Source organism: Haplochromis burtoni, unplaced genomic scaffold (assembly GCF_018398535.1).
Source record: "Haplochromis burtoni strain Fernald_Lab_line unplaced genomic scaffold, NCSU_Asbu1 Contig_2, whole genome shotgun sequence".
NCBI classification, from domain to species: Eukaryota; Metazoa; Chordata; class Actinopteri; order Cichliformes; family Cichlidae; genus Haplochromis; species Haplochromis burtoni.
Genome location: NW_024582363.1, coordinates 4017002 through 4034545, shown reverse-complemented (window position 1 = coordinate 4034545; position 17544 = coordinate 4017002). Strand labels below are relative to the sequence as shown.

The following is a 17544-nucleotide window of genomic DNA, read 5'->3' as shown; positions in this document are numbered from 1 at the left end:
GCTGTATGTAAGAATGTCGTTGCTGATTCAAAAAGTGATTAATGAAAATGTTAATTCCACATTTCTTTATACCACAAGTGGCATTTTAAAGAAATGGTGGTGTTTTTTTTAAAGAATGTTGTTTGATGAAACATGGAAGGCTGCAATCGATGCTTTAAAAAAAAAAAAAAAAAAAAAAAGACAAATGCTAATTTTGTGTCCTGACAACAATCAAGCCAGAGGGACTTGCATCTCTCAGCTGATGAATTGACTTGATAGATCTACTAAATGTCTGAGTGTAATTTTAGAGAGGCACGTGTCCACGGAAAAGAAAAAACAATCTGGGTAATGGTGAAAAATAACTGTCTTTGGACGCCTGAAGAAAAGTTTGGGGGAAAAAAACTAAAGAAAAGATTTTAAGATAACTTAAAGTGACTGAGTAACTGCTGAGTTAATACTTCTGGCAATAAACATTTAGGTTGATTACACTACTTTGACTTCATCAGAAACTGACCTTTGAAGACACTAAATAAAACCGGTTACCGTGATGGAGTTAAAACAACACTGAAGTGGTATATTGAGTTAGGACTGATTGGCTTAAAACCATTCATGCTCCACTCTTTTTCATCTTTAGTGCCGGAAATCACTGCTTTCCTGTTGTCTGAATGGCCGCAAACATTTACCTTCCTTCTGCACTGATAGGATTCCTTTGTTTATAGCTGTTTTTTCCCATGGGAATGAAAGTAGATTTGAACTTCAATGCTAAGTGAGAACTCTTCTGCATTTCTGTGCACCATATAACAACAGGGGACACCAGATTACCTTATGAGATGGTGTTTAAGATGCCCATGCTGCCACCAAGGCCTGTGTCCATGGCGTGGATGTGAGAACCACAGCAATGAAATCTTGGCAAGGTTATAAAAGAACAAAACAGTCCTCTGTCAGTGAGAAAGAACAGGCTAGTGAGACATTTCTAATCCAGCACCAAAATAAGAGTTTCTGTTTTGAGAGAATTTTAAAGTTTAAGGTCAAGTGAGTAAAGAATGACTTGTGGTTTATGGAAATTGTTGAAACTCTCCACAGGATGGGGTAAGTCCTAATTTAGCTCTTTCCTAACCCTTCTATTTGTTTGGGTTTGACTGCTGTTTTTCGGTGAATCAGAAGTTTAAGACCAAAGCAGGTGAGGTTAAACTACTGTAATCCTGTTTGCTGTTAGTTTGTGTGGAGGGTGGGGTTAAGGTGTTAGATGGACACTGGTTCTACTGACTGTTTATCATAAACACAGCCTAGCCCAGAGAGGTCCATCTGCTTTGATTTTATTTAGTGATTCCCCCCAGGGGCCCTGAGCTGGAGAGAGAATAACAATACTTGAGCCCATCTGTTCCCGTAGAACCAGCCCCGGCTAAATTACCACACGCTACGAGCGGCTGGCATATGCTGTGGCATAAAGCTACAAGAGGGCATTGTGCGCCAGCTGTTCTGTTGACAAATACTTATCTGGCACTTCTGAAGTCAGCTTGCTAAGCTGGTTTCAAGTTTGACTAAAAACTAAACAGGGTAAGGTGTGGAACAGGCCTCCCGTCCGGGGTGGAGATGCATGTATAATGCATGCTGCTTTATCCAGGCATATCATTTTGTCAGAGGTCGTCTGGGGAATTGGGTCACCGATGTAGACTTAAGCTGAGCATATTAGGGCAGCTAGAAGACTGCAACCAACCGAGTGTTCAAAACAGACTATAACTAATCTTTCACATTCTCCCGTAACAATAACAGGCTGTAATCATACTGTTGTTAAATGTTTATATGTCAGTGGATGATGGTAGTAATCCTGTCAGTAAAGAAACTGATCTTTCTATGCGGGGTTAATACACACTTTAAACAGTCATGAATACACCAAGGGATCTGTGGGGATTCATACCTATATGCCTTTAAAATAAATAAATGCAAAAATAAAAATTAATTAAAAGTAATAACACTGAACAAGAAAATAGATACTGACATTCATGTTTGTTAATGGCAGATGAGATGCAAGCTACAGGTACTAAAATCAGTCTTTGTGCATTTGCACTACACTAGCCTGACATAAGTGAGTTTTCATCTGATTCAGAAAGTAGTATCACATCTGTGCCATGGAATGATAGCTGTCAGTTTAAACCTAGCACCATGATTTCCTACCCAGCCCAAAAAAGCCTGGGCATGATAAAGTCTATAATGAAACCAGCTAGCTGCATCTGAGTTGCTTTATATACACTTTAATTTAAAAAAAAAAAAAAAAATGTTTAGCATGAAAATTAATTTTAAAAATATCTATTTCTTCCCAAATTACTAGGCAAACATAAAATAAAAAGTATATATATCATGCTATAACTTGCCATGTGCTTCAGCATCACTGCTGCAAATGAAGACCAAAAAACGCATTAGCCTCATTTATTCTTGTTAATGTAGTTTGACACATTTAAAAAAATAAAAAATAAAGATCTACTTATTCATGTGCCAAGTTAAAAACCCTTAGTGACTACATGGCTGAAATACCAACCAGAAAACTTGCAAATTCGCTCCAACACCGCACAGCATCTGCAGAAAAATTCCTACACTGGCACAAAATACACAAGACTTGACATTTCACCCTTCAAAATGGGCTTTATTTTTAACATTTACAGGAACATCACTGACATTAATTTTCCACCTGTTACATATGTCTACACTGTACAGATGAAAGAGGAAAAAAAAAATCTCAATCCTAATCTCTGCTCTGAGACTTCTCTCATAGAGAACAAGGCTCCAATCAGTGATAAGCTCCAGCAGTGCAGAAAAAGTTTGCACAGGTGTCAGAATACCTGCAACAGTGGAAACGACCACAGACCAAAATGGAAGTTGTCAGGTGAGAGGTAAAAACAATCACTTTGTATTTAGATTGGTAAGCTTTTGGTTTTTGGGAATATAATGGAATCAAGGATCATCTTTTTATTTATTTTTTTTCTTTACATACATTGATGCGTCAAGGTTACCAGCCTTGTGCCTCTTCATTTCCCATCATCTGTTAACTGTTCCATGTGTCACTATGAACATTCAGTAGTAGCTGCTGTTGACAAAAACTTACTTCATATAGAGTAAGAGGACAAGGAGTACCCAAAACGTACACTTTCATGAACCCTGTTTCTTTTTCTTAGAAAGGGAGAATAGTTTGTAATATGTTTAAAGTACAATAAATAATAATATTTTGATCACAATTGTTTTGTTATCTTGTGCCTGGATGGAAATATTGCAAGTTATACTTTCATGAAAGGCAGCGAGAGTCAATACCTGCTTCACCTAAATCATAGGATATCCAATGCGCCATGATGGGCAGAGAAAAGGTTTTGTAAACATAAAACATAATTTAGTTTTACTCAACACAATGAGTGACAGACTTAAAAACACTGCATATGAAATTCTTCACATCACACACACTTACCTTAAAGAAAACAGTCAGACTTTTCCAGTATTTCACCTCATTGACCCTATGAATGCATGGAGTGCTCCACCAATCAGCTTTACAGCAGCAGCCATTGTACAAGTCCCCCTCCATGAATGTATCTGGCATCTACACTGCATTAGCAATGCAGACCATTCTTTACAACGAGAGCAGAGGAGCAAATTTGTATTCTGTAACACAAAACCGATGTCTCCCGACCGACAAATTAGCACTCACTGTGACTTCAAATGGGGAGGAAAATAAAATAAAAAAACAAAACCTAAATGTTTCCTGATAGGTTCGCTTGGGGATGATGTAAAAGGTGCAGCATTAGTTATGCAAGTATGCAGTAAAACGTGAGACTTTTACAATGGCTACATCTGTTTCTGCAAAACATACTGTAAAGACACTTACACAGTTTGATGGGAAATTATGCAAACCTGTTCACAAAGAGCAAAGAGTCTGGTTTTGATGCAGCTGCACAGTAGGTTGACATCTATACTGTTGATGTTACTACCAAGACTATGCTACTTAGGTATTTTACACAGAAGCGTACAGGTTGGATGAGGATTTGCACACTGCATTACTTCCTTAATGTGCGTTATGGAAAGCGCCCAACATTTTCAGTGATTAAGAATAGCAAGACTCCTCTTTTCTTAAGGTAAATGAGGTGAGCAAGGTCTTCCCACTAGTTCATTGTGTTTTTGTTGCACATGTTTTGTCAGTCACTACAACGCAACATGCCCTCCCGCCCATTATCTCTTTCCTCCCTCAACAGGGAGTGATTCCTCATAATGCCTACATTTGCTTCATCATCCACTACCAATGCTCAGCTGTGAGACACAGGGAAGCTACATAGGACTACATGAAGAACACAACACTTCAACTAATGCACAGTGCAAATAGGCTTCTCACCCTTTCTTCCATCTCTCCAGCCTCCAGAACCAAACAGGCATTGAGGAGAGTAAGAGGGGAAAGGATTAATTCTGGACAGTGCCCCTACTGGCAGGCAGCTGTTCTTCTTTTAGTTTAATTTTTGGTCTTCCTGGAACTTTTCTGCCTTGGGGAGGTGGAGTGACTAAGGAGCAGGAGGGTAGGGGTCTTGGGAGAGGGTTCTACTTGTACAGGCTCATCGTCGGGCTCTGGTACATGCACATATAAGCATCACACAGGAGGCGTCGGGCCTGGCCCTGGATGCTTTTGGGATCAAGGGTGTGCAGCTCCTCTGGGGTCATTTTCAGGTAGGCTTCCACTTCCGGACAGGGAGAAACTTGCGGGATGTTGAAACCATTCTGCCCTCCTGAAAAATCGCAAGTGAGGTCATTAGAGACAGCAGAATGGACACAACAAAGCTAGGTCATGACTAAAATACCTCTTCAATTTTAATTAAATCCAATCACTATTAGTTGATTTTTTACAACGACGTCCTTAAAAAAAAAAAAAAAGGTGAAACTATAAAGCTGTTATCAAGTTACCAGTGAACAGTAGCACAATCTCATAAGAAAGCAACAAAAATGCTACATAGCAGCTTATGCACTAGAGGGTAATTAAATATTTCTTGGCATCTTAACAAACAATTGTTTGCTTATTTGTATAAATAGTTTTTAACTTATTGTGGGTCGTAGTTTTGACATTAAACAAAGAAGATGTTTGTTTTTTTGGTTTTTTTTAAATGGTAGTAACTTCAGTCAAAATTTACAAAAACGACATCAACAGGCCATCACACGCACCATCACGGTCGGCCATGCTGTCGAAGAAGAGCCAGGCTGAATCTGCGCTGCCATACTTGACGAAGGCCACGTAGTGACTGGTTTCGATGCACAGCACGGCGAACAGCTCCATCCTCTGGCGGGGAAAACTGCCCTGACGGCCTGTACTTTCTTGTAGCTCCTTGGGAATGGACAGTTTGCCGTGTCGATGGGCTTTTCTCCTCGGATGGAGGTGAACCTAAATCAGTACAAGCACATATGTCCCGCGTCATACACCATTTGTTACACTGGTCTTTTAGTGACAAACAAAAGATGTTAAACATGTTATTAGAAATATTCCACAGTTATTTAAGAAATATATAAAGGAGATTAGAGGAAACAAAAGTCTTCCAGGAATCCTACTGCCATACAAATTATTTGAAAAAAATAAATAAATAAATAATACAAAGAGTTTGTTAAACTTAACACTGAACCACTAGGATTTCTTTGGATTTGGCGCCACCAAATGGCTGATTCTGGCATAGACTTTAAAACTTGTTTCTGGTTGAAGTAATGCTGCAACAACGCCTTGAGTTATTTACCTGTGTATTGCACTTTTCACAGAACTGTTTAATCTTGCCAGCAGTGATGTCCCCGTCCTCATAACAGTCTCGGCACTCGTAGAGAGCCAGGCCTCCGCAGATACGACATTCCCTTGGAGCTGGATAAGAAAACACAAACCTTTATCACTGCCAACACACTGTACCAAAGTTAAATTCTTCAAAAAATTGAGAGCAGGCTGGAAAGCAAGAAAAATTGGTTCCTTTATCTCAGCTGAGCTGAACTGACAACTGAGTGGAAATTCAATACCAAATGCCACATACAGCTTTGAATCACCACTGACCAGCACATTACAGATCTAGACTGGACATAAATATTAGCTACTCACTGTCTTCAAGAAGATCTGTGATGTCCAGTTCCAAGGAGGGGAAAATTTTGTTGAACATTTTGAAGTCTTTGCCAAAGCGGGGCATTTGGATAATTAGGCAGGAAGGAGCCTAACAGAGAAAGAGAACCCATAGGTGGTCGTCTATAAATGTCCAAGTCATAAAATAGGAACTGAGACTATCGTGCTACAGACAAATAAGAGGAAGTCTTTCCAACAACAGGAAAGAAAAAGAGGATATTAAATACATAATATACGGTATAAACTGTGTAATCGTTAATATCTGGAAATATATGTCTTATTTTAAAGGAAAGGTGCAACTTCTATAGCACATGCTGGAGTAAAACTGAAAAACGTTTCTGGTCAAGTAAATTAAACACTCCAAAAACATTTATAAATAAGTACATGCCAATGTAATATTTCAGTTACAACCTCTTAATTCAAACTTTTTTTCTTTGAATGTTTAAAAAAAAAAAAAAAGATTAATTAGTATATAAAATGTTTTTAGACTTGCATAAAAAGTTTTCAAACAGTCAATGCACTATAATATCAAACTTTTGAAAATAATTCAAATAAACCTCTGCAAACTTTAGGTCGCTGTTGATGAAAGACCATTCCAGGAGCTGCTGGATGGTGGGAACTCCGACCTTGTCCTTCTTATCCATGAAGATCTGGTAAAAATAACAGTCTTGGACCTTTTGACCTGCTGACCTAGAAAACAACAGCAAAGTCTTTGTTCAATGATCTTCCTTCCTCAAGGGAAAAACTAATTGTGTACAGCTCTTGGAAGCTCTTCATGAACTGTGCGCTTTTTCCTAAAAAATGATACAGCAAAGAGCAATTTTTACTTATACAAGCTGAAAAATACCAGTACCAATATTTGTAACAATTTATAAAAGAAGTAAAAATATTCTCAGAATTTGTGAAATATGAGCGGGAGGTGAAAGATCAACATAAACAGAAAATTTTAACATGTTTTTAAAATCAGGCTGTTTGACATTTAACAGCTCAAAATTTAACATTTGTTTCACTATATCTGCATGTCTCTGACAGACTGTAAAATCAGATTAAAGATTGTCAGTAGCATTCATTCCAAGTTCGGCAACTTGTAATGACACAGCTTAACAATTCATGTACAGCAAAACAACAGTCATAAATGATGACATCCAACTCTTTAAGTCATATAGTCTGCTCATCGGAATTTCAAAGATTTGTAAATAAAACCGCAACATTAGCTTTCAGTCTGTCAAAAAAAATTCCCACAGTCCAACCACTTTGCCCATGTTGTAACCCATAAAGGTTCCAGTGTCAAGAACTGTGGTATAAATTTACATATTACAGATTTAGACACATGGTTTAGTGCTGTTGTGACTATATTTCCACTGTCTGGTAATGCACTGATAATCAGGGGGAAGTTCTTTATGGCACATCATAACCCTAACCTTTAATATTATTTTTGTGTGAAAAGTACTGAATTTTTTTTATTACCATCCCTAACTAATTCTTTACGAAAAGCAAAGTAATAACATGTTTTAGCAATTAAAGACTGTTTAGATGGAGGGATGGTGCTTTCTGGATGTTTTTTGTTTAAGAAATGTCATGACTTTGAGCATAGCATGGTTGTGGGTGCCAGACAGCCTGGTCATAGTATTTCATAAACTATGGCTCTATTGGGATTTACCCACACAACAACGTCTAGAATTTAGAGAATTCTTTGGGAAAAAAAAAAAGAAAATATTCAGTGAAAATCAGTTCTCTGGATAACAATACCTCACTGCCAGGTCTCTCTTGGAAATGAGATTTTTAATCTCAATGAGATTTTTTACCTGGTTAAATAAAGGACTAATAACTTATGTCAGAGGTCAGATGAAACTGCTTCAAGTAGGGATGCACCGATACCGATACTGGCATCGGGGCCGATACTGTAAAATGTGTGTGTACTCATACTCGTAAAAGTTAACCGATACCATGAACCGATACTAACTTATTTCATTAATCAGAGGGTGGCTTGTCATTTTTGTTGTAGTTTTTTAGATTGGCCACTAGGGGGACATCCCGCGCTAAACAGGCACAGGGTTAGACGAGTCAGACTGGCAGCTCCAGATAAAAAAAGAGAAACTGGAGGCTGCTGTAGCTAGGCTAAACAAAATGTCAGCAGTGTGGACCGGAACAGCCAACTTTAACTCAGGTTTTGGAAAAGCGATGAAAAATGTCAAGAGAAAATCCACGGGCAGTTAAAATAACAGAGGCTCTGACTCATTTTATCGCTCTGGATGACCAGCCAATGCCAGTCGTGGAAAACATAGGATTCTTCTCAGCATACTCAGCTGCGATATGAAATTCCCAGCCGCCCACACATCAGGGAGATAATGGTGCCAAAACTTTCTAAAGAGGTAAAGACAAGCAGTGTGTGCGCGATGTCAGTCCTTGGTTTAACGGCAAAGTGGACTGATGATCCACGGGCAGATGGGGAGTTCGTTCGTCAATGCCAAATACTTTCGTTATTTTGTTTGTTTGTTTACAATATGGACACTCTGCAACAATTTAAAAGTTTATTTTATTCTCAAACCTAATTTGTATTTATTTTATTCCAAACAGAAGTGTTTATTTATTATTCCGAAAGCTCGAGACAGTGCCAATAGTTCAGTGATATTTTGTTAAATTACAATGTGGAGACTCTGCAATAATTTAACAGAAGTGCTTATTTTTCACTTGAAATTTTTTTGTGGTCATTTTTATTAAGATATTATTTATTATCGGCAGAGAATAAAATAAAACCTGTCTTCCAATTCATTGCAGTTTGTGTGTGTGTGTGTGTGTGGTAGAAGTATCGGTTTTTGTACTCTGTATCGGCAAGTACTCAGATCCAAGTATCGGTATCGTATCGGTTTGAAAAAATTGGTATCGTTGCATCCCTAGCTTCAAGCTAATAGCAAGGACCCAGTAACTCAAATAACCACTTGTTTAAACCAGTGTATGCAGAAGAGCGTACCTTGGTCAAAGCCTAGAGTTCTAGACAACACTAGAGGTAACACTTTTGTCACTAAGAATGGGAAACCAATGCTGCTACCCACAAAGGTTCATCAAAACTGGGTAATAGAATATTACTGATAAGTATTTTTTTTTAAGTTTACAAGATTCACATGGATGTCTAGCAGACAAAAAATGCATGAAGATTGTTGATATCATGTCAAAACAAGTCAACATCTTGGAAGAATTTTTCAAAATGTATATAGTATATTAACCAAGTACTATCAAGGTGTATCTAATGAAGTGGCCAGTGAGCATACATTCTCTCCATGGCTTAATCAGTTTTCTTCTTGGTGTTTGAGACAGTCACTTTTGGAGTAGTAAAATATTTTAATTTTACAAAACCTATCAGTTTGGGTATTTTCTGTTGGTATTTGTTTTTTTAATCTTGAAAAAAAAAGTAAATTACATAAACCTGTATTTCCTTGGAATTTACAGATATTCACATTTAGTTGTAAGTTACTTGGCCTTTACCTTAGCTTGAGCAACGGATCCACCCTCAGTATGTGATGGAAAAGGATATTGAGGAACTCCTCAGGATCTGCAATGCAAAATTAACTGAAATGAGTTTTGAGGCAATATTTCTGCACAAATGCCACCATAAACTGTTCAAACTATGAGTGTACGTATATATAGTATATTAATGATTTGGTATGTAAGTGTCTTCTTTTTTTATAGCATTTATTTTGAAATTTGTCACATAAAATCTACATCCTTAGCCAGACACAAAAGCAATACTAGTAGAATGGACACTCTTTCGAGGATGCCAATGTTCACATTCTGGACAGAGAGGACAGATGGTTTGAAAGAGGAGTGAAAGAAGCCATCTATGTCCACTGTGAGCGACCATCTTTGAACAGAGGCGGGGGTTTACGACACCAACTCTCTGCCATCTATAATCCAGTTTTGAGTTCCCTCCCCAGACGCCTTAACGCCCACTCACATCCTAGGCCATCTGATCTCAGGAATTCGCATGATAAGGTGGGGCCAGGTTTCACAATGACCTCACCCAAAACCCTGGCTGATTGGGACCCACACCTATTTTCACACCTTGGCTCAGGCGATTAGAGGATCGTCAGGGGGGTCCTTTTGTCCCTCTTTGGGGGGATACTCCCACTAGGTTTAAATCTGGGACTCCCCACCATTTGACCTTAGAACTGAAGAAGCTTCTCGGATGAGATTTGAAACGCCTTCAAACAACTTAAACAAGTCCAGACACTTTTCTTTACAAGCTCCTTTGACTACTAGTAGAATACTAATAATTGAGACAACTTCCAATATCAATTTCCAAACCCATGATAATGAGCACAAGGTAAAAAAAAAAAAAAGTCTCATACCTTTTTCTTCAGATGTAAATCCAGAAGCAGCTTCTACTTTCTCCAAGATCCTTCTTAGCTTCATAACTTTAGTGGCACAAACATATCCATGTCTAGAAAACAAAGTGGTCTAAATACTCCAATACAGTTTAGCAAATACAACTACAGTTTAGCTTTTCAGAAGCAGTTTGCTTCACATCTAAATTCAGGTTTTGATGGATGGAATAAAAACGTCTTCTTTTATTTAAATGTATGAGCTCTAATTTAAAATTGTTCAGCACTGTTCCAACACAGACTTACAATACTGCAAGAGTTAAATACATGGATCTGAGTATCTTTTAAGACTTACATGCGAAGAGGGTTGACTATCTCTGTACGCAGCAGCTCTTGAGTCTCTCTGTAATATTCTACGTCAGTCTTTGATCGTGGCCTCAGCAGAACCGTGTCCAGTACAGAACTGAAGGAAAACAAACTGCAAAGGACCACCAAAGCAATTAAAATGAATGTTGCCTGTTAGCTAATTGCCATACAATGGTTGTCTTTGTTTACTAAAAAAAACAGACCCAAAAGTATCACAGTTGGAAATATAACTAGCTTGATGGCTGTTTATCCGCAAACAAGAAGATATTTTCTGATAGTAAGATGTTCAGATGTTTCATTTAAATTTTAATCTAAACCTGGAACAAAAAGAAAAATAAAACAAAAAAAACGAAAAAATAATTCACTAAAAGCTACTGGTCAAATATCCATTTTCAACATTTGTATTAAATCATGGATACCTAGTTGTAAAACTTCATATGATGCACATAACACAATTTGTTCACTTACATTAGTGTCCATTTTGTTAATTAAGCATCACATGTGAATCTTGGACCTTCCTTACTGTCTAAAGCCCTCAGACTGAATTTAATAACTACAACAATAGTTCAAGCACTATTACAGGAATTTCTACTATTCTGGATTGACTGCTTCACCTAAAATGACTGTTGACAGAAACTGCTATATAACTATCTCCCAGTCAGCTCACAGCTGGAGCTCATCCTGGTCAAAGGTTTAAAATAAAAAAAATCTATTAAGTTACTGCTTTAAGGCAAAGACTGGTGAGGCTCTGTGCAGTCAATCGATAATTAAAGTGCACATAGGGCAATAAAACAAATTTCATATAATGATAGGTTTGTAGCTTGAACCTATTCGCTGGAACGTTGAAGACAATATAATTACACAGCAAAAGCATTGAACACCAAGTAGGCAAAGTTCTTCGTGTTACTCATGCATGAGGGAGACCTGCCTGGAGCCAAGTGTCGTTCCACCACTTGACCTCCGTCAGACTCTCAGCCAGGTTCCCCATAGCACTCCTTTTATTGTGGTTACATGAATATGCATAGGGTCATTAACATATGACGTCTACATACAAACAAAGAGTACCTTGCCTGTTTGTGTGTGTGTGTGTGTGTGTGTGTGTGTGTGTGTGTGTGTGGGGTCAGAGTGTGACCCCATAAATGACTTCCCTAAACCTGCTGGTCTGGAAGTCCAACAGTTCATCTAAACAAAAGGCACTTAGCCTAAAACAATATAGCCACGTTTATCCTACCATAAAACAATAAGACTAAGGTACGACCTCTTCCCATGCTCCCAGGATGTAGGTGTGCATTCCAGTGTGGAATACACACCAAGCCTTTGTAGCCTGCTAAAGATCACACATCCTATCACTACACAATTGATTATACACCTCTAAGCATATATGGTTAAATATTTCTAAGCATAAATGACAATCAACAATACAAAACCTAACATATACTGTAGATAAAAAAGTATTTACCCTTACACCTAAAGAGTACTGACCAGAAGAGGGTTGAATCCAGGTAGCAGGAGTTGTAGTGACCCTGAATGCCTTTCTTCTTTCCCACCATGACATCCAGGCCATCATTTTCTGTGCGTGGAGGTGTGTTCTCATGTACCACCTCACTCAGGTAACCCCCAAATGCTGCAGAAAATACACATAGTACAAGTGTAAGCACAAATTTTGTGAGACCATTAGTTAAACTAATCATTTTAATTATTGATATACCTCCAAATGACTCACCAATGGAGTTGCAGCGCTCTATGGGGTTGGAGGAATGGTGAAGGGACGGGAAACGGGAATCGGGCCGGCAGCACTTCAGCTTCACAAACAGGGCTTTTTTGGGGGGACAGGTGAAATAACGTGTGCCTTTGAATGTGCCATCAGTGCAACCAGGGCACTCTTCTTCCTGGAATTACAAGGTCATGTGATTAAATTGTTGCAAGGTCCTACAAACATGTACTCTAAAAAAGTAACATTTTCTTTAACTCCAAACGTCTGGGAACCAAGGACTGCCTGATAGTGTACTTCTTGACAATAATGTGGCTGTTCAGTATCTGATATACTGAATTTCATATACCTAGTCTATATAGAAGTCAGTTAGTATGTGTTAACCATATGCATACTGTCTGTCTACCAATATATTATTTACCAAGGCAGTGTTTGTTCAAATTGTTTGCAATGATAGCACAATATATTTACACTATGCGCAAAATGGCAATAATATGAGTTGAGCTCAGGTTCACGACAGACAGGAAATGCAATAATAATGGGGGAAGGGTAGGACAAAAACATCAACAAATTAATATACTGCATAATACTGGCAAGACAAGCAGTATCTCTAATTCCTGTCCCTAATTTTACATCTTTGTGTCGTCTCACCAGCTCCAGACCAGCCAGAGGCTCCAGTAGGCCAGGAGGCAGACCCACCCAACGGATGACACCACACAGAGGAGGGTTCTCTTTCACCTCTACCAGAGACCCCACCTCCAAACCTGGTTGTCCTCGAGGAGGTGTTGAAGGCCGTGGCGAGGGAGGAGCAGCAGAAGAAGGGGACTCTGATTGCTCTCCCATCACTGACTGAACAGAGAGTGACAGGGGTCCATGGCTCATGCTGTCAATAGGCCCAGGCTTACGATTGAGACTGAAGGGCAGCGAGTGAAATTTGTTGTCGCTGGACAATGAGCCAGAGGGTGGGGCCCTGGATGGTGGAGAGGACTGGTTGAAGTCAGGGGGTGTGTCAGTAAGTGACTTGGCGGGGTCCTCCCCAACTGCATGAGAGAAAACAAAACCCAAAACTTAATATGTTTTTTTAAAAATATATTCTGTAGGCTGTGTGTAGGGCAGAGACTGTAGAGAGGTCTTTAGGGAGGAAAACTATAAATGCTTGTTTTATTCCATTTTTACCACATGCAGCAGATCAGCAGATGGTTTCAGATGGTGATGAATTACTACATGGTAAACACCATTTTTACAGCATCTTTGGGCATTTTCACACAAGTGACGCCAAAGCTATCACACATCAGTGATACATCAGTAGCACGTGGAAACAGTAGAGATCAACCATTAAGAGTCTTTTCATGACCGAACTGATTTTTACTGTTATTTACTGATCAAACTCTAAGAAATTTGTAGTAAAAATGCAGTAAATGGCATCTTTTTCTGAAAATGTAGGTTCAGGGAACTTTGAGACGCATGAGTGCCAAAGTAGTGCCATCTATTCATTTATTTTGCTGACAATCTGTAAAAAGAAAATAATAGAAGTAATTCTCAAATATTGGACCCATTGATCAAGCTGAAGAAAACATGAAAATGAACAACAAAAGCTTAAATGGACCAGATATTTGTTATTTAAATGAGAAGAAAATAACAAAATAAGAGGCATCTGTGAAAGGGTATACTGTTGAGTAGATACTGGCAAGCAGAAATAATTATCTGTGTCTTTTAGACAATTGTAAAAAAACAATTGTCCATTGCTGAGCAATATTCTATATGGTGTGAAAATGCCCTCAGCTGTGGGATGAGGTTAAGTAATTGGATATCATTCAATCAATTTACTGGCAGAATCAAGTTACAGATTTTCCATATGTCACAGTGAGTCAGCTTTATTTGATAATATTGAGAAAAAAAAATCAAGTTGTGAACAAATATTTCATGAAATGAAGTACACAATGAAATACTGTACCATTAATTCAAACCATGTGTTTGTGAAATGGGACTTTTCAGATGAATTCCCTATGTTCAAGACAGTTCAGTCACTATGTAATATCTGATGCAAGCTGGAGATTCTGGTAAAGCCACCGCAATTTACATCTGCATTTCCACTGCTGTAAATATAATGTTTCATGCAAATCCTTGAACAGTGAATGACTTGAATGACTGAAAAGCTGAAAAGTGGAACTTTACACACCATCTTTTTACAGAAGTGGGAAGTTACTGAATTTATTCCCCACTACCCTTTACAATGTTCAATATACACAGCCCTGTTAGAGGACTTTGACATTTGTTTTCTTCTTGAAATTCAATATGGAAAACTGAGTAATATAAAGAGCATAACATAATAGAAGGCCACTTAGGTTTTAGCCATTTTAGTTATAAAAATTTAGTTCAGTATTTATTATCTATGGATTTTATTGCTTTTGCCACCTAGGGTGCACGCTGCACAACAACCTCAAACAATCTCTAATAACGTGACTTCATAAACCAATCTCACAGTTTCATTGCCCCTCTCTGAATGTTTTTAACAAATTGTTATCCTCTAAATTGTAACATTTGTTTCTCTGTAATAAACAGACACCATTGCACTGTGGTAACATAGCTTATCCAGAGAGAATAAACAACAAATACATGTTTATTCATTGTGCCTCTCTGAATTTTAAATGTACCAGTGATTAAAAAAAGTGCGATATAACCAGTGCTGACTGAATTGTCATGACAGAATGTAACTTCAAGCTTGTCCATCTCCAAATGAACTCTTCCTGTACTGAAAGAACAACAGAAATGTGTAACCTTGTCTGCTGACTTTGATACAAATGAGAGCACCAGTGCATAAAAGGCCCAAAATATGCAGGGTAACCCTGAGGAAGATGAAAATGATTACACATTCACAGGATGAGTAAGCAGTTGTGAAAATGGCACATCAGCTATTTGTGACTGTCCTAATTTCAAACAGCATGTGAAATTACCTGAACTAAATGCATTACTGAAATAACACAGAAGGTTTTCAAATATTATTTTGCCATGACACGGCAACATCACAAACAGCTATAGACAGCAAATTCTGCTTATGATTAGTCCAAATTTGCCATGATATTTAGGCACATTATCACCTTTTCCTGCATGTCTTTTAATCTTATTTATATTTTCTTTTACTTTGTGATTCTGTCACTGGATCCAAGGACAATAAATATTCTTAAAGAATTTATTCACAACTGCTAGTGATGATTGGTGATGAAACGAGCAGTGGAAGAGGAACAAAAACAATCAACTTGTTTTCCTACACCGTGAGAAACACATAAACAAGACAACAAGCTGACAAAAATTAGCCAAACCTGACTCCACAAACCTAATCTTTTACTAATGCTTTTGCTGGCAAATGTGCTGAACCACCATCAGTAGCAAAAAACAAAAATATCAGAAAGGTAAGGAGTCATTTGCAGCACAAAGCATCAATAAAAGCCTTTAGAAACACCAAATAGCTCATGCAGGTAGAATACCACAAAGAAACACTGAAATTGTGAACAGGGACAAGACTACTGGAAAAGTCCTTACAGCAAGCTACTGCAGCAAACTACTTGATAGTATTGCTCTGTATAAATACTGTTTACTTAAATCTGGTTGCAATTACTTTTTGTTACCAGAACCTTGGGAAGGGGGGGAAACCTCACAGTTATCCTTCTTTTGCAATATCAATCACATAACCTTTTTTTTGCCCCAAAATTTATGACTCAGAACTCAAAGACACTTGAACAAATCCACTCTGGAACTGTTTTCCTTTCGTTTACATTTTTAGTCTTTCTTGGATAGCTGCAGATAACCAGGACAGAGCGGGGAAATTACATGCAGCACAGGCTCTGGCCAGCAATACATTGGAGCAAATTGAGGCAACTGTTGTTTTGATTAGGCACCGTATGAATAAAATGCAATTGAATTAAATCAATAAATCAAATGAGTATCCAGTGCTCAAGGCTTACGGTACCTCGAGGTACTCATTTAGCAGCTTTGAAACGTCGTTCATCAAATTCTACAACATTCTCTTTATATTACCCGTACTTCACGGCATACATCTGATGGACCTGTTTATTTATGGCAACTCACAGTACCAGAGTGTGAATGTCTTTTACTATAGAGGGAATGTGGGAATGGAAACCCTTATTTTGCCACTGTGAATGTATTAAAGCTCTGCAGTACCTCAGATTAATATGTAGTTTGTAAACAGTAGCTTGCCTTTAAGATGGTGACATCCCATGAGTACTATTTTTTCCTTTTTACCTTCATCAATGTACCATGTGCTTTTGGATTTGGGCTGGGCTGGGGGATCAAGAGAGCTGCCATTTAAAGTATAGTAAAACTCAGACTTGCTTCTACTGCCACACTGATGACCTAATCCTGTAAATACAGCAAGTACATGAAAAGAGAAAGTACAGAGAGATAAGCATAATGTGCACGTGTGCACACTGTACCAGTGTATGTGCTTTAACTTCTCTCACCATGTTTCAACACTGAACAAAGGAAACAGGCATCTACAACTCTAAGGAAAAGATCAATCATGAACGGCAACAAAAAGTTGAAGAGCAGGGTGAGAGGCACTGCATTCACATCAAGTCAACTTAAGCAATCTGTATTATTTTCTTTTATGTGGGACTTCCCGCCAAAACAAAGGTATCATCCCTGATTTTACTCATCTAAAAATATTATAAGCTTCAACAATAATTATCTGCAACAAATAAAAGACAGCCATAACTGGCTTATATAGTGTATGAAAAGTGGAAATGTGTAGGACAAAGAGGAGATTTGTAACTTTTTATATTTTTGGCTTTACAACCTGGCAAATTTGATGGAATGCCCCTTTAAAGTAAACCCACTGTGATATTTCCATAGAATAAAAGTAAAACCTCATCCATTGGCTTGTGAACTCCTGTTTAAGATGAGCATTGTTAGGATTTTGGGGTTTTGAAACCAGGGCCCTATTTCAGGAAGCCGGTTTAGTGCAAACTCTGAGTAAGTATACCCTGAGTTAACGAAAACTCTGGGTTTTCGGTTTCACAAAGCGAGTTTAGATTAATTCTGAG

At 38.1% G+C, this 17544-nt stretch overlaps 1 protein-coding gene across 3 annotated transcripts in view; it reads right to left on the bottom strand.

The window, feature by feature from the left end:
* Positions 1-2599: 2599 nt before the first annotated feature.
* cylda (cylindromatosis (turban tumor syndrome), a) overlaps positions 2600-17544 on the bottom strand; it is a 25121-nt gene continuing 10176 nt past the window's right edge. For 2 of the 3 annotated variants that reach the window (XM_005912976.2, XM_005912977.2), the window contains 11 exons: positions 13136-13524; positions 12497-12662; positions 12256-12397; positions 10763-10885; positions 10435-10526; positions 9572-9638; positions 6646-6778; positions 6071-6179; positions 5724-5842; positions 5164-5380; positions 2600-4733 (listed from right to left, as the gene is read on the bottom strand). In XM_005912976.2, the coding sequence (XP_005913038.1) occupies positions 4549-4733; positions 5164-5380; positions 5724-5842; positions 6071-6179; positions 6646-6778; positions 9572-9638; positions 10435-10526; positions 10763-10885; positions 12256-12397; positions 12497-12662; positions 13136-13524 (1742 nt within the window). In that variant the 3' untranslated portion in view covers positions 2600-4548. Of the gene's footprint in view, positions 4734-5163; positions 5381-5723; positions 5843-6070; positions 6180-6645; positions 6779-9571; positions 9639-10434; positions 10527-10762; positions 10886-12255; positions 12398-12496; positions 12663-13135; positions 13525-16744; positions 16862-17544 lie in introns of all 3 variants that reach the window. The other variant, XM_005912975.2, reaches the window with a different exon arrangement.